This window comes from Lissotriton vulgaris, chromosome 7, assembly GCF_964263255.1.
Source record: "Lissotriton vulgaris chromosome 7, aLisVul1.2, whole genome shotgun sequence".
Classification (NCBI taxonomy): Eukaryota; Metazoa; Chordata; class Amphibia; order Caudata; family Salamandridae; genus Lissotriton; species Lissotriton vulgaris.
Window position 1 is genome coordinate 1,668,913,285 of NC_141695.1, and position 24,384 is coordinate 1,668,937,668.

Below are 24,384 nucleotides of genomic sequence, written 5' to 3' on the forward strand. Positions count from 1 at the left end.
ATTCTAGAAAAGATTCACTGCAATTTTAGACAGGTTGGACAGGTCTGGCAGGAGGCTTCATATGAGGAATGAAGGTTTCAGTGGGAATGGGCAGAATAAAAGCTACACTGACTGGTCCTAAAAGGACCTTAATCTGTTGTCATTTACCAGGGCACCCCAGGACAGATACCTTTCAAGGAAGGCTCGCAGAGAAAAGGTGTTGGCCCAGCCAAGGCGTAAGCAGGGATCTGACCAAGGCACTAACCTCACCTTTGTACGAGCTCACTATTATGGCTAACACTGTATTACAAAGTGTCACAACAGGGCCCAAGAGTCACCCTATCCTGGAGAAAGGACATTGATACAACAGTGTAGTAAAGTACTATGTGATTGACAGAACAAGCACAATTCTATAACTTTTTATTATAAGTATACAAGGTTAAAACACCTGCACATAATAGTAAGATAACACTATCAATTATGCATACTTATAAGAAAGAGTGCATGAGATCCAAAGCAAGCCGAGCATTTTTTTGATGATGCAATCTTCAGTTCAGGATGATCGTGCAGGGGTTTTAGATGCCTCAGCCAGCAGCAAACATGAACTCCCTATTTACAGAGCTTGTAGATGGGGGCCCTCCGCTCCATCCTCCAGCCCAACTATGTACACAAAATTAAAATCCGCTCCAAATCCATCGTAGAGCACCCAGAGCTTGAACGAAACCAGTAATGTTGTTCGTAATAAAAAGTGCAGACGTACAAAAAAGATTCAAAATTGCTCAGCACTGGAATCGGTCTGAAAAGTTGGGCGATTTGGGAATGGTCAGTGGCACCAAACTGGCCTTCACTTCCACAGTCTTGTACTTTCTCACCGGTTGAGCTCTGTGCACCTGTAAAAGGAAAGAGTAGGCAATGTAAATTAAAGTAATGAATCAGTCTATCCCATACATCACTACACTAAACATTTTCATTAAAGGCAGACTAGATTTAGATCAGTGTACTTAAGGCTGACCTTTTAACCAACCAGTAGGCTGTGAAATCATGGGCGAAGATTGACTGCTCAAGTAGTGAAATCACCTAGTAAACTTTTGCATCCAAAAAGCAAGCGATGTTAATTTTAGTGACCGATTCTTTATTCAACCATTTGACCAACCATTCAATTTGCAGGAGCCTTCGTAAATGCATAATGCTTGCAATAAATTCAAGCAACGCTCTCATATGTGAGACTGGAACCAACTGATCTAGCAAAACTCAGAAACCACAAAGAGGCAGAAGATTTAGGATTCGCTTCCTGGGAAGCAAGGAGAAAAAAAAAAAAAAAATCACACAAAACACAAGGTGCATCAATGCCCCAAAAGCCAGCTTTCAGTGAGCAGTCCCACCACCAACCCACGAGTATCAATTGAACATAATATTTTAAAAGTATGGAGAAAGAGCTTGAGAATTTAGGAAGCACAGTTCAGTCAATACTCTCCAAATAACGTCTTTAATTTATGTGTCTCAATGGCTAACATTTAAGCTCTCCCATGAAACAAACTGGTTACTTTACTTTCCTGTCATGGATGTTCCACATGTAGTTCTGCTACTGCATTCTAGTCTTCAAGGACTTCATGAACTAACATAATTGCCCCACCATGTGCAGAAACCCCACCACAACCCTCAATTCATGTGGCTTAAAGATAAAACAAAAATTAAACCGGTCCAATACAATCTAACTCTTTGAACAGCCAGTGCTGGTTTTTCATGAGCTTTATACATCAATAAATTTGCCGTTCCAAAACTACAATGAAGCACCCAAAGACTAAACTGCTGCTAAAACAGGTTTACTGATGGTAAAGGTAGGGTCTGGGACCTTTTAAAAGTCTAGATACATCCAATCACAGAATAAACTACATGGGCATAAACTTCGCTCTAAGCTAGTTCTTTTTGATGGCTATGTAGTACTGAACCAAAATGGAGTTGACCTTTATCACCATGGTGGAGAACAAAACCTGGAGTGTATTTCCATTGAATCAATCTTTAGAGTAGCAAGCCAGTTACTAAAATGTGGCTCCAAGTCATGAGGAGACCAGAAATTTTACAAGGCTACTAAGACTAATATAACCAGGCTCAGCAGGCACATTGAATAGTCAGCCCATGCCCAAATCAAGATAATGGTGCACTGTAAATGGACCAGCTTGACAAATCTCAGCAGAATGTTTAACCAAGCAAAAGTGGCAGCTTTCCCTGTAGTGTAACAGGCTTTACATGAAGGTTTATTAGCCAATTGGGGTTACAAACCCCCCAAAAAAACAGAGCCACACAACACGCAATGTGAGCTTGATTGTTCGAACTAGCTAAACAGTAATTTGAGAGAAGGTCAAGAAGGTCATGAAGAATCTCAATTCCGATCCATTTGTTAGCCAACAGCAAGAGTATGGTGGACCTGAAGTCTTTTTCTAGGCCTTTTCCCCCTGATCAGGAAGTACCTTGAATAGAGGTTCCCCAATCAGAGACAAACTGGTTCTTCTGCTCATTTTAGTAAGATTACCACCCCCTTGCAAAAACAGCCAGTTTGCGTATTGTCGACAACTTGTGTGGATGGTGGCAATGCTCTGAAAGAGTATACATCTAGAACAATCAAGACCCATTTATCACTCATTGTGCTTCAGCAAAACGTCTAGATTTTGAAGAATAGAGCCCCACACCAGAGTACTGTACAGTTGAGGATACAGGCGTGAAAAATTGATTTGGCATTGGGCGAGGCTGTCACCTTTAGACCAACTTCCAGACAAGTGTGGCTTTTTCCCTTATTGGCAATGAGGAAGTGAGCCTTTAAGCAATCACTTTTTCGGGCTGATGATGGCACAAGATTTGAAAGACCTTTAATGCATCGACCCTTCAGGATATGATACAAAAGGCTGTAACATCAGTAACAAAACCTTAACCAATGACTTGGCGGCAGACAACAGAAAGCACAACCTGCATGACTCGCAATGGTGTTCGGATGCCAACATGTGCCTCAATATGAACTGGTACCACATTGAAGGAGTTAGTGATTTTGTATAATGAGTGCCTGTATATTGAAGAGCTTTGTTATGCAGCTCATGACAGCAAACAGGTTGGCGCTGTAGCCATCATGTTTTCTTGCTGTGGAGCAGGAAAGAAAAAGAGTAATTAAGTTACATTTTTCCACCCTATTGGATGTCTCCTAGATCTCGGGAGGGTTTTGGGGAAGCATGCTTCCAAAGAGGAGTAGTTTGTCCTGTAACTCCAGTTCTGTAGTAGGGGTATCTCTGTTATAGTCATAATCTCGTGAATAGTCCTGCCCATGTGCGTGGACCCCGGAGCAATCGAAAATAATCTCCTAAATTGTCAAAAAATGCAGACCTGCACAGACAAGAGAGAATTTAAAGACAGATAATGCAGCCTATATCCACAGGCTACACTGTCCAGTACTTCAACTAGAAATTCCACCAAAAACCCACAAACAGCACAGCCTGTCCAGTGTTTCCCACAGAGAAAATCCTTCCCCTCCCAGCAGAAGCCTCTGGAATGATAGCGAAAGAGGTGGACAGACAAGCCCCATAGCCTGCCATTATGTGGCTCAGAACAGGATACTGTGCCTTTAAGAGAACCTTCCAGAACTCTCAGTATCCCAGAATGCACAGCAGGTCCCTTTTACTTTCAGTTATTTTTGAAGGCGTAACACGCCAGACCTGTAGCATTCCTTACTTGAATATCTTTCTCCACCAGGGAGGAGGGCGGGCGGGCGCTTATGACTAACAGATACCCCTACTACAGAACTGGAGTTACAGGACAGAAACTATACACAGAGATCCCCTACTACAGAAGGAGTAGTCCTAAACTAGTGACTAGAATGGCTAACCCATCCCTACACCAAAGCGGCGGTGGAGAGAAGAAAACTAACACCACTACTGTGCGAACAGATTTCGCAGCGAAGCCTGCCCAACCCGAGCGTCTGTCCTGGCATTGTGTCCACACAGTAATGTTTAGCAAAGGTATGGATCGACTTCCAAGTGGCCGCCTTGCAGATTTCTGCAGTTGGAACATTACGCAGCAAAGCAGTCATGACAGGTTTGCCCCTGGTGGAATGAGCCTTAGGTTTACCCCCTAAGGTCTTATTAGCCTTTTGGTAACACAATTGTATACAGGACACAATCCACCTAGAGATGGACTGTTTAGAGGTAGCAAGACCGGTCCAGACTGATCCATAATTGCTAAACAATTGGTCTGACCTACGAATATCCTTGGTTTTATCCAGATAAAATTTCAACACCCTCCTACATCCAGGGGAATGCAGAGACCTTTCCGCTGGAGATGAAGGATTCTGAAAAACGTAGGTAAAGTTATGGTCTGGTTAACATGAAAATGCAAATGCTACTTACCAGTATGCATCTGTTCTTGGCATGTAGGGCTGCTGACATGCATATCTGTGCATAGATCACCGCCTAGTGTTGGGTCCGGATGATTGCACATTGTTGTCCTGGAAGAGTCTTCGAAGTATCACGAGATAGGTGGCTCCTCCCCTGGACTACAGTGCGCATGGGCACATCACCTCCATCCCCAGATTGTTTTTAGCCATTGTGGCCGAGATGTAGTGAACTATGTGAGTGATGACCATGCTATGAGCATATACATGAATACTGCAGCTGCTACAGGCGCAGGGGAGGAGGGCGGGCGATATGAATGTCAGCAGCCCTACATGCCAAGAACAGATGCATACTGGTAAGTAGCATTTGCAGTTCGAGGCATGTGGGCTGCTGAATTCATATCTGTGCATAGAATACATAGCAGTCCTCCTATTATTGGCGGCCGCCCGTGCCAGCTGCAGCAGTTTGGAAAAGTGTTTTGAGAACAGCCTGACCAACAGCTGCCTGCTGTTTAGAGTGCACGTCTACACAGTAATGTTTAGTAAATGTATGTGTGGTAGACCATGTGGCTGCTCTACATATATCCTCCAATGGAATGTTCCCAAGGAAAGCCATAGAGGCCCCCAACTTTCTGGTGGAGTGGGCTCTTGGTGGAATTGTAAGAGTGCGTTTAGCCTTAGCGTAACAGATCTGAATACATTTCACAATCCACCTAGCGATACCAGCTTTGGAAATAGCGTTACCCTTGTGGTGTGATGCAAAGGCAGCGAAAAGCTGCTTAGTTTTTCGAAAATCCTTTGTCCTGTCAATGTAGTACATTAGGGCTCTTTTAACGTCAAGGGTGTGGAGCATCCGCTCCGCCAGCGACTCTGGGTTTTGAAAAAACACTGGCAACTCAATTGTTTGGTTTATGTGGAATTGAGATACAACCTTGGGTAGAAATTTAGGGTTAGTGCGGAGCACCACCCTGTTAGCATGGACTTGGAAAAAAGGTTCTTGGATGGTGAGGGCCTGCAACTCACTAACCCTCCGTAGCGATGTAATTGCTACTAAGAAAGCTACTTTCCAAGTCAGAAACTGAAGCTCACAAGAGTGTAGTGGCTTGAAAGGAGGACCCATCAGCCTTGTAAGAACCACATTGAGGTTCCATTCTGGAGCTGGTGGTGTCCGTGGTGCAATGACCCTTTTGAGTCCTTCCAGAAATGCCTTGATAGCAGGAACCTTGAAAAGTGATGTGTTGCCTATTCTGGAGGTATGCGGCCATCGCAGACAGGTGAATGCGGATGGAAGAATACGCCAAATTGCATTGGTACAGATGGAACAGGTAACATATGAGGTTCTGAATGGAAGCATCCAGCGGGTTAATGTTGTGGTTTGCACAATAAATGACAAACCGCTTCCATTTAGCCGCATAACATGCTCTAGTAGTGGGCTTTCTTGCCTCCCGAATGATGTCCATGCAATCGGGGGGAAGATTGAGGTAGCCAAACTCTAGGACTTCAGGAGCCAGATCGCCAGGTTGAGCTGTTGCGGATCTGGGTGCTGAATGTCGCCATGGCTCTGCGTCAGAAGGCTGGATGTGAGATGAAGCCTTTGATGCGGTACCACGGAAAGTTCCAGAAACGTGGTGTAACATGGTTGGCGAGCCCACGTTGGAGCAGCCAGGATGAGTCATCAAGTGCTGCCTGAGCTTGCGTGCCACCAGCGGGATTAGAGGTGCTGGGGGAAAAGCGTACGCAAATCTGCCTGACAAGTTCATCCATATCGCATTGCTCTGCGATTGCGGGTGTGGGAACCTGGCGGCGAAGCTTTGGCATTTTGCGTTCTCCCTTGTGGCGAACAGGTCTATCTCTGGATGACCCCACCTTTGGAAGTACGGTTGGAGTACTGATGGATGTATCTCCCACTCATGCATTTGGTGGCTGTGCCTGCAGAGCAGGTCCGCCGTCTGATTGTCTCTGCCCGGGAGATGTTCTGCCATCAGGAAAATGTTCCTTTGAATGGCCCACTTCCACATGCTCTGAGCCAGATGAGACAGCTGCGGAGAGTGTGTGCCCCCCTGTTTCTGAATGTAGTACATGGCCGTTATGTTGTCCGTCCGGATCAACACGACCTTGTTGCACAGATGTACCTTGAATGCCTTTAAGGCCATGAAGATCGCCATCAGTTCCAATACATTGATGTGCCTCTTTCTTTGCTGTAGAGTCCATAGTCCCTGCACTGTGTAGATGAGTACATGCGCTCCCCATCCCTGGAGAGAGGCGTCAGTCGTCAGGATAATCTGTGGCACAGGCTCTTGGAACGGTCGGCCCTTGCAAAGGTTTTGTGGATTCCACCAATGCAGAGAGTTGTATGCCCGACCGCTCACCAACACTAGGTCTGTTAGTTGCCCGTGAGCCTGAGTCCACTGACGTGCTAGGCACTCCTGGAGCGGACGCATATGTAACCTAGCGTGCGGGACAATGGAGATGCAGGAGGCCATCATGCCTATCAACTGCATGAACACCCTCGCTGGAAGCGAGTGCTGAGGTCTGAATCGTTGGATCAGCGTCTGAATACTGGCGACTCACTGAATTTGGCTGCGCAGTGGCTGCCAGAGTGTTTGTCGCGCCCAGATACTGCTGTATGTGGGCGGGCTGGAGATGGGATTTTGGGTAATTCAGCGAGAATCCCAGATCGTGCAGGAGATGAATGGTGCGGGACACGTGGTCGGCGCACTGTTGTTCCGACTTTGCTTGAATGAGATAGGGGTAGACGCGGATGTTCTGACGTCTCAGATGCGCCGCCACAGTCGCCAGGCACTTTGTAAAGACCCTGGGCGCTGTGGTGACCCCGAAAGGCAGAACCCTGAACTGGTAGTGCTGGTCTTGAATTGTGAACCTGAGGTACTTCCTGTGTGAAGGATGCAGGGGAATGTGAAAGTATGCATCCTTGAGATCCAGAGTAGCCAGGAAGTCCCCCTGCCGAAGCAGAGGGAGAACCTGCTGCAACGTGAGCATATGGAAATGTTCTGACAGAATGTACCAGTTGAGGGTCTGAGGTCCAGGATGGGCCTGAGGGATCCGTCCTTTTTGGGGATTAGAAAGTACAGAGAGTAAACCCCTGTTCCCCTTTCTTGCAGTGGAACGAGCTCTATTGCCCCTTTTTGCAGCATGGCTTGGACCTCCTGCTGCAACAAGTGCAAGTGCTCGCCGGACATAGGACGGGTTCTTGGAGGTGTGTGGTGGAGTGGAAGTGAGTTCCAGACAGTAACCGTATTGGATAAGAGATTTGACCCACCTGTCCGTGGTGATGGATTTCCACGCGGGAAGGAACTGCTGGAGTCTCCCCCCGACTGGTGTGTGGTCGGGGGGCAGTGACAAGGCGTCACTGTTTGTTGGCGGTGGAAGACCTGGAGCTGTCATTTCCACGTGCTCTGCCTTGGACGTTGTTGCCCCTGTAACCACCTCTACCCTTGTTGGTGTATGAGGTCTGGGTGTTGCTTTTATAGTATTGCGTGGATTGTGATGCCTGACCCCTTGAGGTGCCTGTTATTGGAGCGGCGAAAGGAACCACCCCGAAACTGCTGGGACTGTAGGGCCCCCATAGACTTAGCAGTGTCAGTGTTTTTTTCATTTTTTCAAGGGTTGCATCCACTTCTGGCCCAAACAGGTGGTCTGGATTAACTGTTTGGTTTAAGATGGTTGTCTGTATGTCTGGTTTAAATCCTGATATCCTAAGCCAACCATGCCTACGCAGGAGCACGCTAGTGTTTATAGCCCTGGAGGCGGTATCAGCCACATCCAGTGCGCACTTAATGGAAGCGTTGGTGATAAGCTTCCCCTCCTGAGTTAACATTTCAGCTCCCTCTTTGTACTGATCAGGTAAGTGCTGTAGAAGGGTTTCTAGGGTGTCATAGTGTGCCCTATCGTAGCGTGAAAGTAGGGCTTGCGTGTTTGAAATGCGCCAAATATTAGCTGCCTGCGCAGCAATACGTTTTCCTGAGGCTTCAAAGATCTTAGATTCTTTGTCTGGGGGAGGAGCATCACCCGTGGTCTGCGAGTTTGCCCGCTTGCGTGCGTTGGATACAACCAAAAAGAGTCCAGTGGCAAGTGTCCCTTGATGTACGTTGGATCAGTGGGCGCTGCCTTGTATTTTTTGTCAATACGAGGATTGATGACTCGCGCTCGGGTGGGCTCCCTGAAAACCTCTGGCGCGTGCTTTAGCACTCCTTTGAGCATTGGCAATGTCTTGACAGTCTTTTCAGCCACCGAGAAAGTGTCAAACAGAAAATCGACATCCACTGGGTCCGCATGGAGGGCGACATCGTGATTGGCCGCAGCTCTCTCAATTAGAGCGTTGAAGGCTGCAGAGTCCTCTGTCGGAGAAGTTTTTGCAGCAAAAAGCTGCGGCTCGTGTCCTGACTGAGGGTCCTCAGGGTCGCCTCCAGCAGACCAAGGCTCATTGACCTCCTCTGGATCAGAGTACGCTGGATAATTGTACTCCTCCTCGTCGTCGTCGTCGTCACCTTCCCCAACGTTAGAGTGAGTGGGTGAGAGTTCCAGACCTTGTGGAGATGCAGGCTCCATAGGGGCAGAAGCACCCGCAGAATCCAACTTCTTTTTGAGTGGAATACGAAAATGTTCCAACACCGGCTCCGGCGTGATCTTCCTTTTAAGGAGAGAGAGCTTGCCTGTGTTGGCGTCGATGACAACCTCTCGACGCTCTTCGTCCGCGATTGGCTGGAGCCGAGGCTTCGGCACCACCAAAGATGCTTTAGGCGTGGACACCAGCTTCAAGGGCACCCCAGCCCCATGTTTCGGAGCGAAAGCCTTCGGCGTAGTCTTTGGCGGCAGCGTGAAGTGGATCGGCGCCTGCGGTGCCACATCCTTCGGTTCGGGAGCCAGTGCATCCTTCCGAATACGTTGAAGGGACTCCGTGACCTTGGTAAAGGACGGTGAGGGCTGGACCGGCTCGAGCGAGTCGTCCGAGTCCGGAGTCGGGTCGGCGATCAAAGGCACGGTCTTCGGAGCCGACACATCACTGCCCTTGGCTTTGTCGACCGGGATCGGTGCAGCCAGAGCTTTGGGGTCGTCCTGACGCTTCTTCGAGGCTTATTTAGGGTCATCGACCTTCTTGGCGTCGACGCAGCTCTTCAGAGCGTCGACCAACTTCGGCGCCGACGCAGCTGCGGCGGGCGTCTTCGCCTTCGGCACCGGGGTCTTCGGGTCGGCCATTTTGGCGTGGCTCTTGATCTCGGCGGAGGAAAAAGTTTCCTGAGAACTCCTCAGGAGCCTAATGCACTGCGCTATGCACTCTAAGGAGTGTCAGTGGTCATGATTTATACAATTTGATAGGTTACTCATTAGAAATCATAGTTCAACATACATAAACAGGTATTGACAATTCAAAATAAATCTTCACAGAATGTTGTAAATGAACTGTTATCCAGGTATGTTTAATTCTTATGCAGGTAAAATTGTTGTGTCGTCACAAAATTACGCATTTCCATTTTCATAATTTTCAAGATGTCTCCCAATGCATTTCGGGCTTGAAAGTCAGCCCTTCGTCAGGGGAATCTACAACAAGATAGTATTTACATGAATATACATTGCAGGCAATACATATATGGCGTATCATATCTAGAGAGCCAGAATTTGTGCTCGAAAAACACTGCGTGATGAATGGACAACGTCCTGTGTTCATGACAAGGAGCATCGCAGAAACCAATACAGAGAGTGAAAAATGGAATGCCAACACCCGTGTATTAGATTAAAGGAAAGAAAACTTTAAAAAGACCTATTAAAAAAGTGGATTAATATGTAGAAATGCAGTATCCAAACGCGTGCCCAGAGAGTTATTTAGTGTGTTTCCGAAGTGAAACATGCCAAACGATTAAACAGAACGGGTTTAAGAGAAAAAAACGCTCTTACTAATCCAATCGGAGTTTGGCTCGACCACTTTAAACGGCGCCGAAATTCGCGCTCAGGTTGATGATGTGCTAATGGTGAAAGCTTCCCTGGAGGGACAAAGAGACCAAAGGGGATGAATGTAACAATCGTGCGGTGGGGTTAGGTGAGGACGAGATAACTCTATTAGTAACTGACGGGAATCTTACCGAGTGAAGAACGCCAGTGCTCCAGAGTAACCAAGTGCTTCAAGCGTGTGATTAGAGGCGAAACGCGGAAGTGCTCAATAAGAAGGAAAATAGAGAACAAAAGAGGACTGCGTGTATGCTCGCCATGTTGGAGTGATGTTCCTATATAATCATTAATGTTGCAAACAGAAACATGACTAGCAGTGTAAAGATGATTAAAACAACGAATGAGGGATGCAAATCAGACCAGGTCCTATTAATTTTCTAACATGATGCCATTTATAGAGAGAACAGAAAAAGCACAAATATATTTACAAGTCACCATGATTCTATACTCAAGTGTATACAACAATACCTCAAGTTAAAATGTCAGCACTGCCACTTGTAGTGTGCACAATCTAACAGGTTGGGAAGTACTACAATCCATGGGGTAAAAAAGGATGCTTACTGATGCAAATAATTTACATGAAACATGCTAATTCGAACTTATCATTTAATCCTGTCGGGGTCAGGGTCTGTAAGTGCCAAATCCAGTATGTCTCATGCTGTGAAAGAATTTGCGCACAATCTTGTTCAGGATTAACTGCGATAACTTGCAAGATGCCAAATTTAAGTTGGGCTATGTTATGCCTGTGTGTGTGCCAATGTTGGGCAAGTGGAGAATTGACATTCTGTGTGCGTATCCTGCTCTTATGTTCTGTGATTCTAGTCCGCACACTTCGTTCAGTTTTTCCCACGTAAAGTAAGTCACAGGGACATTTTATGTAATAAACCACAAAATTTGTGTTGCAAGTTGCTGTATATCTAAGAGAAATGGATTTACCAGATCTAGGGTGGTTCATAGTCAGTCCTGTTATTGCGTTGTTGCAATTGGAACAGTTCATGCATTTAAGCAGTCCCTTGTGTTGTGTTTTAGGTCGAGAGGGTTTGGTGTTTAGCATCTCTTTCAAATTGTTAGCCCTTTTATATGCAAAAAGAGGCTGAACACTAAACATATCTCCGAAGTCTGGTTCGGATTGGAGCAAGGACCATCGATTAAGAATGATGGATTTGACTTGTTTGGATTGTGTGGAGTACTTAGATACAAAAACCTCCCTCTGGGTGGAATGAGATATGGTTTGTTTCTTTAAAAGTGACTCGCGTGTTACTCTAGAGGCTCTAGTTACTGCCTCATTGAGAACATTTTCAGGGTAGCCTCGTTGTTTATATCTGTCTTTGGAGATGTCCATCGTCTGCATGCCAGTGGTTTGATCAGAGTTAATCCGTTTGATGCGGAGAAACTGGGAATATGGAAGGTGCTTTTTAAGTGGCCATGGGTGGAAACTCTGGTAAAGCAACGCATTGTTTCGGTCTGTGGGTTTGGTGTAGATGGTGGTTGTGATCTGTCCGTTGTTGACCTTAATCAGAACATCTAGAAATGGAATTTGTAGTTTATCAATCTTGTGGGTGAATTGTATCCGAGGATTGATAGTATTCAGTTCTGTTATGTTCTGTTCAAGCTCCTGTAATGTGCCTTGCCAGACGATGAGGATATCGTCTATGTATCTCTTGAAACGAGACGAAGGGCTGACTTTCAAGCCCGAAATGCATTGGGAGACATCTTGAAAATTATGAAAATGGAAATGCGTAATTTTGTGACACAACAATTTTACCTGCATAAGAATTAAACATACCTGGATAACAGTTCATTTACAACATTCTGTGAAGATTTATTTTGAATTGTCAATACCTGTTTATGTATGTTGAACTATGATTTCTAATGAGTAACCTATCAAAAATTGTATAAATCATGACCACTGACACTCCTTAGAGTGCATAGCGCAGTGCATTAGGCTCCTGAGGAGTTCTCAGGAAACTTTTTCCTCTGTTAAGATTAAAGGTTTAGCAGGACCTTTTCCCTTTTGCACGCATAGTCAAACTTAGACCACAGATTACAATATCCACATTCGAAGTCTTTTGTACATCGAGTGCACCCGCTGCTGCATATCTCTACAGTTTCTTGATCTCGGCGGCCATTTTGGACTTCTTCGGCGCCGAGGCCTCTGGGGCCTTTGGTCCCACCAGTGCGACTTTCACTTTCGATACGGATGGTGCGGAACCTGATGGCTTCACTTTCGGTTTCTCGACCGGGAGTGGCGCATCACTAATGTCCGTGGCTGGGCCCGGAGGCGGGGCCGTGGGACAAGTATTGAGGTCTTGGGTAAGGCCCGAAGGCGATCCCTCGACCTGGGCCTTATGCTGGGGTTCAGCCCCAGAGTCAATATGAGGATGCTCTTCTTCCGAGCTATCCTCCACGGTGGCAATGGCCCCCGTCGTCCCCTACCTCCTCGAACTCTTCATCTCCCACGTCGTAGTTCTCATCGTCCGACGCCGGGTCAGAGTCCGAAACTTGTAGGACGGTGTCGTCTTCTTCAAAGATGTTGGCTGGAGGGGGTGCCGATAACTGGGCCTGCAGTCTCGCGGCCCGACGTAGCTTGAGAGTCTTCTTCGACCGGAACTTGGAACAGGCCATACACCTGGCCTCGTCGTGGTCCGGCGACAAGCATCTGTTGCACACTGGGTGCACGTCGAGGTGTGAATACTTAGAGGCACACACCGGGCACCTCTTAATGGGAGTTCTTTCCATGTTGACGTAGTCTGGAGCGTCGTGTAGGCCCGTCCGCGCCGACAGCACGCGGAAGGGCAGCAAGTGTTCGGAGCCGATGAATAAACCAACCCGAACGATGGACAATACCGACGCGAGTCCTAAAGACCTTTTGGTCTCAAGTCAAAAAAGTTAAACAACTATCGATTCCGACAGAGGGAACCGAAGCACATCCGAACCCAATGGCGGAAAAAAACAATCTGGGGATAGAGGCGATGCCCATGCGCACTGTAGTCCAGGGGAGGAGCCACCTATCTCGTGATACTTCAAAGACTCTTCCAGGACAACAATGTGCAATCATCCGGACCCAACACTAGGCGGCGATCTATGCACAGATATGAATTCAGCAGCCCACATGCCTCGAACTCCGAGAACCGTGGGAAGAAATTTAGGGTCAGTACGCTTAACCTTAGCAGCATGAAATACAGTATAAGGTTCTTGGCAACACAACGCCTGAATTTCACTCACCCTGCGAGCCGATGTGATGGCCACGAGGAACGCCGCCTTCCAGGACAGGTGCTGTAACGAAGCCTTATGAATAGGTTCAAAAGGTTCCTTCATCAATCTGTACAGCACCACATTCAATTCCGATGAAGGCGAAGGAAGCTGGACAGGAGGGAAAACTTTCTTCAAGCCTTCCAAAAAAATCCTTGATCACAGGGATCGGGAAGAAGGAAGTCTGAAGGGCATTTCGCGCAGCGAGATTAACCTTAATGGAAATTAAGGCCAGACTGCGCCAAATGTCGAAGATACGGAAGGATGACATCTTCCTTACATGTCGTTGGATCATAGTTCTTGGACTTTCACCAGATGCAGAATCTCTTCCACTTGTAAGCATAGGAAGCCCTAGTGGAAGGTTGCTTAGCCTCCTTCAGTATGTCCATACAATCTTCTGGTAGATTCAAATGGCCATATTGCACTCTCAGGAGCCATGCCGCCAAACTCAAAGACGAGAGGTTGGGGTGCACCATATGCCCCCGAACTTCGTTAGAATGTCCGGCCAGCACGGCAGCCGTATGCGAGTAAGGAGGGACCGGTGAAGCAGGTCCGTGAACCACCACTGCCTGGGCCATTCCGGGGCAATCAGGATCATCCGCGCCCTGGACTGGGACAGCTTGATGAGCACCGCCGGAACCAGGGGAATGGGTGGAAAAGCGTATAGAAAGCTGTTCGAACAGTTGATCCATAGCGCATTCCCCAGCGTCCACTGCTGGTAGTACCTGGAGGCAAAGTCTCGGCATTTACTGTCTTCGGCAGTGGCGAACAGATCTACGTCTGCAGTCCCCCACCTAGCGAAGACTTCTCCTAGTACTTCGTCGTTTAAGACCCATTCGTGGCTTTCCTGAATCAGTCTGCTCAGCGCGTCTGCCTGAACATTCTGCCCACCTGGCAGATGGGTAGCAGTTCTGGTCAGTCCTCTGGCCAGAAGCCAGTGCCAGATCGCCTGCGCCTTCTGCGACAGAGTGCGTGATCTCGAACCCCCCTGCTTGTTGAGGTAATACATCGTGGTCGTATTGTCCGTCTGTACAAGCAGAGAGTTGGTCTGGAAGGACGGATGCAAGGCCATCAGTGCCAAGTGAACAGCTCCGAGTTCCAGGAAATTGATGCGATACGTGGACTCCGTCGGGGACCACGTTCCTTGAATCTGTAGGTCTCTGGAGTGCGCCCCCCCAGCAGTGGAGGGAAGCATCCGTCACGACAGTCTGCATGGGAATGTCCTTGTGGAAGGGAACCCCTCTGAGGAGATTCTCCACCGAACACCACCACTTCAGAGACTGACGAGCATGCAGAAACAGTCGTATCTGGTTGTCCCAAGATCCTTTCCTCTGATCCCACTGGTCCTCCAAGCACTCTTGGAACGGTCTCATGTGCAGTTGTGCGTGTGGCGTTAGAAAGATACAAGAGGCCATCGATCCCAGTAGAGAAGACACCGTCCTCACTGTTGTAGATGGAGTGGTCATAAGAGCCTGAACCTTCCGAAGGAGTGATAAGCGCCGCTCCTCCGAAGGAGACACGCTTGCTGACAGCGTGATGGAGGCTCCCAAGTACTGTATGCATTGGACCGGAGTCGGGACCGACTTGGACATGTTGATGTGCAACCCCAGCTTGTTCAAGAGAATGTACGTCTTCTGGAAGTGCGCTCGAGCTTCCGAGAAGGAGGCCTTGATCAACCAATCGCCCAGGTACGGGTAGACAAACACCTTGTTCTTCCTCAGGTGTGCCGCTACCACTGCCATACACTTAGAGAATGTTCTGGGCGCAGATTTAAGCCCGAATGGCAGCACTGTGTACTGATAATGGTTGGTGCCGACTTGAAAATCGCAGAAACTTCCTGTGTTTGCATGTAATGGGCACATGGAAGTACGCATCCTGTAGGTCTATTGCACAAAGCCAGTCTCCCTGTTGCAACGGAGGGTAAATCTGATGCAACGACAGCATGCAAAACTTCTCTGCGAATCCACTTGTTTGCCTGCCGCAAGTCCAGAATGGGCCTGAACTTGTCCTTCTTGCGAACCAGGAGGAACCGGGAGTACAGACCTCTTCCTCTTTGAGGCAGAGGTACGTCTATCGCCCTTTTCCTCAACAGGATATCGGCCTCCACCTGGAGCTCGCGCAGTTGATACTGCGAGCTGACCGGAGGGATCGCTGGAGGAGGGCTGATGAACCGAAGACTATCCATTGCAAACAATATTCAGCACCCACTTGTCCTGAGTAATTTTTCTCCACTCCGCCAGAAAAAATTGAAAGTTTCCCCCACGGAGCAGGTAACGGATGAAGGGGAAGTAACCACTCAGGGTCGAGACCCAGCCGGGCCCTTGTTCGCGGTAGAGGACTGCTGTCCCCCTCTACCCTTTTGCCGTTTCTGGAAGGGTCTCCGGAACTGCTGCTGTTGCTGCTGCTGTCCCGAAGACTGCCGCCGTCCTCTTCCTTGTGCTCCGAACAGTCTTTGGAACAGCCGGTAGGACCTCTTTGGGCTTCTCCAAGCCCACAGCCGTAAGGGTCTCCGCCTCCACCTTCATGCGGGCCATCTCATCTGCGTGTTTTCCGAACAAGGTTTCCCCGGAAAAGGGCAGATTGGCCACCCGCTGCTGGGCCTCCGGCTTGAGTGACGTGAGCCGGAGCCAGGCATGTCGTTGATTGATTCCATGGCAGTAACCATGTGCTGCCAACAGGGAGGCGTCCGCAGCCGCGCTGATGACCTTATTTGACACCAGCATCCCTTCCTTGAGGATCTTGGAAGTCCTCCCTCTTGTCTCTTGGTAGCAGTTCGACAAACTGTTGCAGGGAGTCCCACAGCGCCCGGTCATAACGCCCCAGCAGAGCTGTATCGCTGGATGCCTTCATGGCTGTGGAAGCGGTCCCACATGCCTTCCTTCCAGCCGAGTCGATCCATCGACTTTCTTTATCTGGCGGCACGGTGGATGACGGGGAGGTAGAGTGTAATTTCCTGGCAGCCGTCACCATCACCATCACCATCACTGAATCCGGTACCGGATCTACTCTCAGAAAGGCAGGGTCCGAATCCGGGGCCCTGTACTTCTTTAGAAGTCGGGAGGAAGCGGCCTTCACCACCGCTGGTGTGAGGAACAGCTCCTCGGCAGGCTCCTTCAACCCAGGTACTAGTGGTAGAAGAGGGCGAGACAAATGCTTCTTGTGAAGCGTTTCGAATATCACGGACGTCGTAGGTGTTGGAACAGTCACCGTGATACCCAACTTCGCAGCCCCCCTCAGGAGAACCTCCTGGAATGTGGCAATGTCGTCCACCGGAGAAACCCTGGTCTCAGGGGAGTCCGATAAGGTCAGCGAGTAGGAATGGGTCCTGGAAGAGTCCGTGCGGGACCTAGACCCCCGCCTCCTATGGAGACGCCTTGATCTGGTGGAGGATCTATGACGACTCAATCTTCCTCTCCGTCTGATTAGCAGGCCCACAGCCAGGGAAAGTCGTAAACCAGTGAAGCAAAAATCTGGGGTGACCATAGGATTAAAGACTCTACTCTCCTACAATATATAGTTACCGAAGGCAAGTAACTTGTTCATCTGAAAGAAACAGGTCTTAGTATTAGATTCCTTACCTTAGAATAGATACCCCAGCAATACCAACCCCGGTGGTGGGTCTGTGAAACAATCTTAGCAGAAAGTCCTGGAGGACGGAACGGCCAAAGAAGCCATCCCTCCGGACTTGGCTGTCCAGGCAGTAGTGTCTTACTAACGTATGCAGCGAGGCCCACATAGCTGCCTGACAGATGTTCTGCAAGGGGACTCCACGACCATGGGCAGTAGTAGCCGCCGTGGAATGGGCCCTCAGCCCAACAGGAGGTTCCTTTTTATCCAAGGAGTAGCATGCCTTGATTCACAAAACGACCCACAGATAGTCCGTTTCTGCACCACCCGTCCCTTCATAGATCCCACGTAACCAAAGAGTTGTTCATCCACTCGGAACTGTGTGTGTGCAATCCAGATAGAAGGAAAGCGCACATTTTGGGTCCAGACGGTGGAGCCGCTCTTCCTCTTTAGAGGGATGCGGAGCCGGAAAGAAGGTGGGCAAGGTGATGGACTGCCCAATATGGAAGGCTGTGACTACCTTGGGCAGGATAGAGTGTCTTGTCCGCAACACAACCTTGTCCGGATGGACAGAGAGGAAAGGAGGTTTGGAAGAAAGAGCCTGGAGCTCACTCACTCTCCTGGCAGAGGTGATGGCAACCAGGAAAGCAGTCTTAAGGGTAAGAAGACGGATAGGACAGTTGTGAAGGGGCTCATAGGGAGCGCACATCAGATTAGTACAAGGTTCAAGTCCCGCTGAGGCATCACAAAAGGAACAGGGGGGGGGGGGGAGAACACATGAGTGATGCCCTTCAAGAACCTATTTACAATGGGGGACTTGAACAGAGAAGGCTGATCAGGTAGCCTTAAGAAGGCTGAAAGGGCAGAAAGGTACCCCTTGATAGTGCCCAGAGCAGAGCCCTGCTGGGCAAGAGAAAGAAGGAAGAGGAGAACCTCAGAAAGAGGGGCATTAAGAGGATCCGCAGCCTTTGCTGTGCACCATGCCACAAATCTGTTCCACCTGCAGGCGTACACTGACTTTGTGGAGGGAAGCCTGGCTGCCAGAACCACAGTAGTCTTTAGGAGGCAAGTGAAATGGCCTCAACTGTGGCCGCTCAATCTCCAAGCATGGAGGTGGATACTGGACAGGTTTGGGTGGAGGACCGTCCCCCGCTGCTGCGACAGAAGGTCCTCCTGAGGAGACAGACTAATCTGGGGGAGGGGAGATAAACAGACTGATACCGAGTAGCTCGGGATACCAGTACCTTCGCCCCCAGTCCGGAGCCACAAGGATGACTTGGGCCCGGTCGCGCTTGATTTGCTTCAGTACTCTGGGCAGAAGTGGTATAGGCGGAAAGGCGTTCAACTGACCGCAACTCCTGTCGCGACGAAAAGTGCCCCCGAGCGAGTGCCGCCCTGGAAATTCCAACGTGCAGAACTGATGACATTGCGCGTTCTCTTCGGTGGCAAATAGATTTAACCAAGGCTCTCCCCACTGCAGAAAGAGGCCTAGCGCTACGTCCAAGTTCAGACGCCATTCGTGATCCATCAAGCACCTTCGGCTGAGCTCGTTCGCCCTGGCGTTCAGAGAACCTGCCAGATGTTGAACCACCAGGGTCACCCCCTGATGTTCCAGCCACTGCCAGAGGCGCAGAGCCTCCTGGCAGAGGGTCCACGACCCCACCCCGCCCTGTTTGTTGCAGTACCACATGGCGGTGGTGTTGTCCGTGAACACCTGCACTACACTCCCCCGGACAGAGGGGAGAAATGCCTTCAGTGCTAGACGAATCGTCCGCAGTTCCAGAAGGTTGATATAGAGCTGGGACTCCGGAGACCAGAGGCCTCTGATCTCTGCCTCTCCCATGTTGCCTTCCCAGCCCTGGAGTGACGCGTCCGTCACAACTACGTGCTCCGGTTGGGGAAGGGAGAGGGTTCTGCCGCTGACCCAATCGTGGTCCGTGAGCCACCACTGCAGCGGTCTCGCAGTGCCCTCCAAGATCAGGACATGGCTGGACAGGTTGCCCTGATGCTGGGCCCACTAAAGAAAACAAGTTACTTACCTGTACCTTTAGTTCCCCAGTATTGGTAACTTTCATAGATTCCCATGCTTTGTATCATTCCCCGTCCTCGGAATGGGAGTCTCGGTAACAAAAATACCATAGCTGTAGGTACAAAAGACAATTGAAAAAGGCCTAGGCCTCATTCCCTTTTGTAGCATATCACCCTCTTTGTGTAAAAGACCAAACCTAGGCATCAGCCAATCAGAAGTGCCTCACCCCTTAGAACCTTCCTGAAGGAACCTCAGAGCCTCAGATTTTCGTAGCCGTTGTGTACTTGGACACCATATCTGTTGTAGGCTGAACTTTTCTCGGGGAGGCGGGTGGGCGCATGGGAATCTATGAAAGTTACCAAAACTGGGGAACTAAAGTTACAGGTAACTGGTGTTCTTACCCCAGTATTTGATACAAAGCCCAGGCTTTGTATCAGAGTAACAAGCAGTTAGCAAGAAAATCAAATTTTGCATCATAAATTATAGCAATAGGCAACATGACATAAGATACAAAATGTGAAAGACGGAAGGTGGGAAAGAAAGGAAAGCTCACCATCAGTGGAAGAGGTTCCTTAGGACAGCCAGTCCTACTGCCGCATCATCTTGTTGCAGAGATTCCAAGCAGTAATGCTTGGTAAAGGTGTGAACGCTGCTCCAGGTAGCAGCTCTGCAAATGTCTAATCTGCACCCCCGCGAAGAGGGCTGTTGAAGAAGCCACAGATCTTGTGGAATGTGCTCGGATCTTTCCAGTTAGAGGTTTTCCTGCAGCCTTGTGACAATGCAGAATGGCACTTGTGATCCATCTCTAAACACCCTGTTTGGATAGCGGAAGTCCCTTACCTGGACCTCCGAAGGCGACAAATAGCTGTAAAGATTTTCGAAAACCTTTAGTATGTTCTAAATAGAATTTCAAGCACCGCTGCACATCCACGAATGCAATGCTCTTTCTGCTGGCGTAGTAGGTTGAGGGAAGAACGCCTTCAGAATGACCAGTTCATTCAAGTGGAAATCAGAGGGAACCTTGGGCATGAACCTAGGATTAGTTCTCATGATCAGTGTTTCTCTTGAATTGAAGGAAAGGTTCTTGGATGTCATTGCCTGAAATTCTCCAACACGCCTAGCCGACGCGAGAGCAAGGAGGAGAGCCAATTTCCACGAAAGATATTTCATGTCAGAACGATGGATTGGTTCAAATGGACCCTTCATGAGTTGAGAAAGGACTAGATTTAAATGCCATGTAGGAGGGGGCGGTCTCACCGGTGGATAGACCCTGAACAAACCCTTAAGAAATTGCTTGATAATCCTGGAAGACCACAAGGAAGGACCGGATCCTGTCCTTCTGAACCTTGACAAAGCAGCCAAATGGACCTTAATTGAGGAATGGGCTAGTACCGACTTAGCCAAGGACAGCAGATAAGGTAGGATCTGATGAGGCTTGGAATTGAAAGTATCAATGCTTTCTTTCTTACACCAGCAACAAAATCTTTACCACTTAAGGCGGTAAGTCTTGTTCGTTGAAGGGGCCCTTGCCTGGGACAGAACCTCCTTAATCTCTTTTGATAAGGCAGGTTCATAAACTCTCGCTGCTCAGGAGCCATGCAGTCAGGTGTAACGACTGGATCTGGGTGCCAAATTTGTCAGTCGGACATTGTGAGAAGATTCGGAAGAATCCTCAACGGAAGGGGAGGAGCTATCGACAACAGATGGAGCTCCGTGTAACAGAACTGCCTCAGCTATCAGGATCATCCTGCACGGCTCCACCTTGATTTTCCTGATAAGTCGTGGGATCAGAGGAATGGGAGGAAAAGCGTGCTGTAGAAAATTCCCCAGTCAAGAAAAGGCACCGGTCCCTTGCACTTGCAGAAGTAATGCCGGTTTAGAAAATAAATGCTATTTAAAAGCTCCTGACTGCGTGGGCATCCTTGCTTCAGGGCATTTGTGAGATGAGATATAGATATAGATCCAACGTTATCCTAAAGCCTTTTACATGTTAGCAAGGTTAATGCCTCTGCTTCAAGTGAAGCAGCTGGTTAATAAAAAACGAACACTACATTCTTAGAAAATACCACACTAAGATAATTTACTTCTCTTGTTGTGCAGAACAGTCCTGGCAACTTAGTCTCTTTACTACCCTGGTCCCCTCGTAATTCAAATATGGAGGTGCACTGGCTGCAGCCTACATCCAACAGCTGCATTGGCTGCCGGTAAGGAGCCGCATCAAATTTAAAGCCTTGTGCATAGCGTACAAAGCCATTCATAACCATGGCCCCCTATTTCTAAAACAAGCCTTTCGCCCACCCGAACAGCAAAGAACATTGCGTTCATCTTCTGCCCATCTGCTAACAGTCCCCCGCACAAGAAGGGCTAACTGGGGAGACAAACGTTTCACCGTTGCCACAGCTAGACTGTGAACACTCTCCCTCTCCACCTTAAGTGTGCACCTATCCTGCTTAAGTTCAGAAAAAATCTGAAAACATGGCTATTCCATGCCTAGTTTCCTTTTCCTACGGAGAGTTCTGTGTCACAGCGCCGAGACACCCTCGGGTATTTGCGCGCTCTAAAAATCGCCAAAAATAAATAAGGAGTGCTATGTGAGATCTACAGTCTCAGAAATAGATTTAACAATGTTTATTAGTGCAATATCGAGGAGGTTTTACTGAGAGTTTGCCATGCAAAATATGGTCATGGAATCAGATCCTTTAATAAAGCAGCATCAAATATACTAAAGTGTACTCAAATGGGCAAAACAATTTTAGCACTATAGGCGGGAGCAAATCAGATCATATCAAGTGTTACTTACCAGCTCATGCCTCCTCTTTTGGGCCAGCTCTTCCCTCTCTTGCTCTTCTTTTCTCAGGCGATCCTCTTCTTCCATCTTCTCTTTTATGGCCTCCAGCTCAGCAATCCGCTTCTCAAATTCCTGTCTCTCCTTGGCACGCTTTTCAGTCGCCAGCTCAAAACTATCCTGAACTATTGAACCAGAAAGGCTCTCTAAGTTTGGAGACAGATGAACAGATTGGTGCAACACAGAAAACCACCACAATAGTAATATTGAGACCCTCTATGCCAGTGCAGCCAAACCATTTGATTTAATCTCAAATCCAACCATGCACATACTATGAAGAAAGAAGAGTGAAAGGTCTTACAAGTGCAGACAGTGTGAGAAACACCAATGAAAATAGTTAATAGCAGCCAGTGCAACAGTGAAATCACAAAGCAAGCTCCTAGGAGTCCATATGCCCCAACCCCCTCAACACTTCTAAAAGATTTACTAGGATCCCGAATCTCACCAGGCAAAACTCTGCTTTCCCTCTTTGGCACAAACGGCTCCTGGTGGATGATTGTGTTGGGACGAGCTTTAAAGCAAGCTGCTTCTTTCTGCTGTTTCAGCTCTTCTTCGATCTGCAGATTAAAGGTTTCACTACTAAGTCACTACCTCTACTCAATGACAGTCATGGGGAGAGGCCTGGCCAATTTAATAGGCAAAGCACTGTCCCTGCGAAATGGTAGACACTGGAATCATTGAAACAATTAGTTATGCATAAGGCTACAAGAACATGCATTTTGCAGTATTTTCCTTATTTATGGCTCAGAGGTATGTACACACCTGCTGCTTCCAGCGTTGGGATTTAATCGCTGCTCTCTCCTCAATCTGTAAGTGAAACGGCTCTGGGTTTGTTGGACCCTTGATCTTTTTCTCAGGCAAAGATATCTGCTCGAAGTGAGGAAGAGGAAGGGCTTTGAATGCAGGCACCTAAAAGAACAAACAAAATAGATCACATGACTTGTGATGTCACATGCTGCCTCAACCAGGTTTGCCAAGCATTGCATGCTGGGTAATGCTAGGGCTGTAGAAGATCTTTGTTTATAGCCAAATACATAGATGAGCCAGCCAGATAGGTCTTGCTACATCATTGAAAGACTCACCTCCTCCTTCCTTAGTTCTTCCAGTTTCTTCTCTTTCTGTGCTAGACGTTCTTTATCTCTAGAGTCGAAGGAGAAGGGTGCAGGTTCTACCAACCTTTGCTCCTGAATTTTCGGTTTGAATGGCACACCATAATGTGGCATTGGATTTGCCTTAATTAATGGCAGCTCTTCCTATAAGAAACAGAACAATTGGAGTTAGAATTATTCCCTGTATTGGGAGGTCTATTGAAGAAAACTAAAATAACTGCTCTGTATTGCACCTGCTCTTCCTCGTGGACAGGTCTACGAACTCTGTTCTTTAGAGCAAATGCAGGAGACTTCGGGACAGTTGGTGCAAGACATTTCTTTTCCGGAACACCCTATAAAGAAAAAGTCCAGTTACAAGGAGAAATAAACAGCCAAATATTCAATGAAGGAGCTATTTGCTAGCAGAAACTTAGCCATTATCAATCACGGTACTTCTCATCCTGGTCACAGATGGCTTCTACTAAACTATATTAGTTCAATCTAATGTCTAGAATAGGATTGTGCCCACAGATTATCACTATAAAATTGTACAACCAAAGAAATCCAGATAATTGCAATACTCAGACGAGGAGCAACAGAGGGACCATAGATTAGTTACGGTGTCAGTGGGCTTATAGTGTGTGCTCCAAGGAGACTCAATGTTCATAAAAGGAATATATCCATTTTAAATCATCCTTCTTAAAGACGTAGCCCTGGAAACTGGTGAATGACCAATAAATTGAGGAAAGAGAGAAGACCCCACTTGTTCCAGGGAACAGGGTACAGTAGAAAAAAAATTCAAAGGGGAATCCCTGGAAATACTACCTTTATACTCACTCTCATTTATTATATATCTCATGCATACAGTTAAGTCTTAGCGTAGATGTAAATATCAATTCACCACACTAGAATGTAACGTTTACATTCTTTATTTGATCATATAAAGGAAGTAAAACGTTATCTTTCTTATTTAAAAATCAGAAAAAGTTTCTGACACCCAATTAAATCATAAAACAAGTTAATGCATGACATTGTAAACAAATATTCACAGTCTCATCAAGCGTATACAGATTTTAAAAAAAGATTTTCCTTTATAAAAACAAGAGAACAATTAGTTACAGCAGCACAGTTAAACTAAGTTTAATTGTTATAAACTTAGAAGAATTCTAATCTAAAGATGATTAGAATTCTTCTAAGTTTTAAACTGATTAATTGTTGTACTGTGCTGCTGTAACGAATTGTTTTCTTTTGTTTTTATAAAAGAAAAAGTTTGTATACGCTTGATGAG

At 47.7% G+C, this 24,384-nt stretch overlaps 1 protein-coding gene across 5 annotated transcripts in view; it reads right to left on the bottom strand.

Annotated features, from left to right (window-relative positions):
• Positions 1–382: 382 nt before the first annotated feature.
• The window catches only part of LOC147706257 (targeting protein for Xklp2-A-like), a 118,978-nt gene continuing 94,976 nt past the window's right edge, over positions 383–24,384 (bottom strand). For 3 of the 5 annotated variants that reach the window (XM_086932690.1, XM_086932693.1, XM_086932691.1), the window contains 6 exons: positions 23,351–23,449; positions 23,091–23,261; positions 22,771–22,917; positions 22,454–22,565; positions 21,964–22,154; positions 383–869 (listed from right to left, as the gene is read on the bottom strand). In XM_086932690.1, coding sequence (XP_086788816.1) covers positions 759–869; positions 21,964–22,154; positions 22,454–22,565; positions 22,771–22,917; positions 23,091–23,261; positions 23,351–23,449 — 831 coding nt within the window. In that variant the 3' untranslated portion in view covers positions 383–758. The remainder of the gene's footprint in view (positions 870–21,963; positions 22,155–22,453; positions 22,566–22,770; positions 22,918–23,090; positions 23,262–23,350; positions 23,450–24,384) is intronic. The other 2 variants (XM_086932695.1, XM_086932692.1) reach the window with 1 other exon arrangement.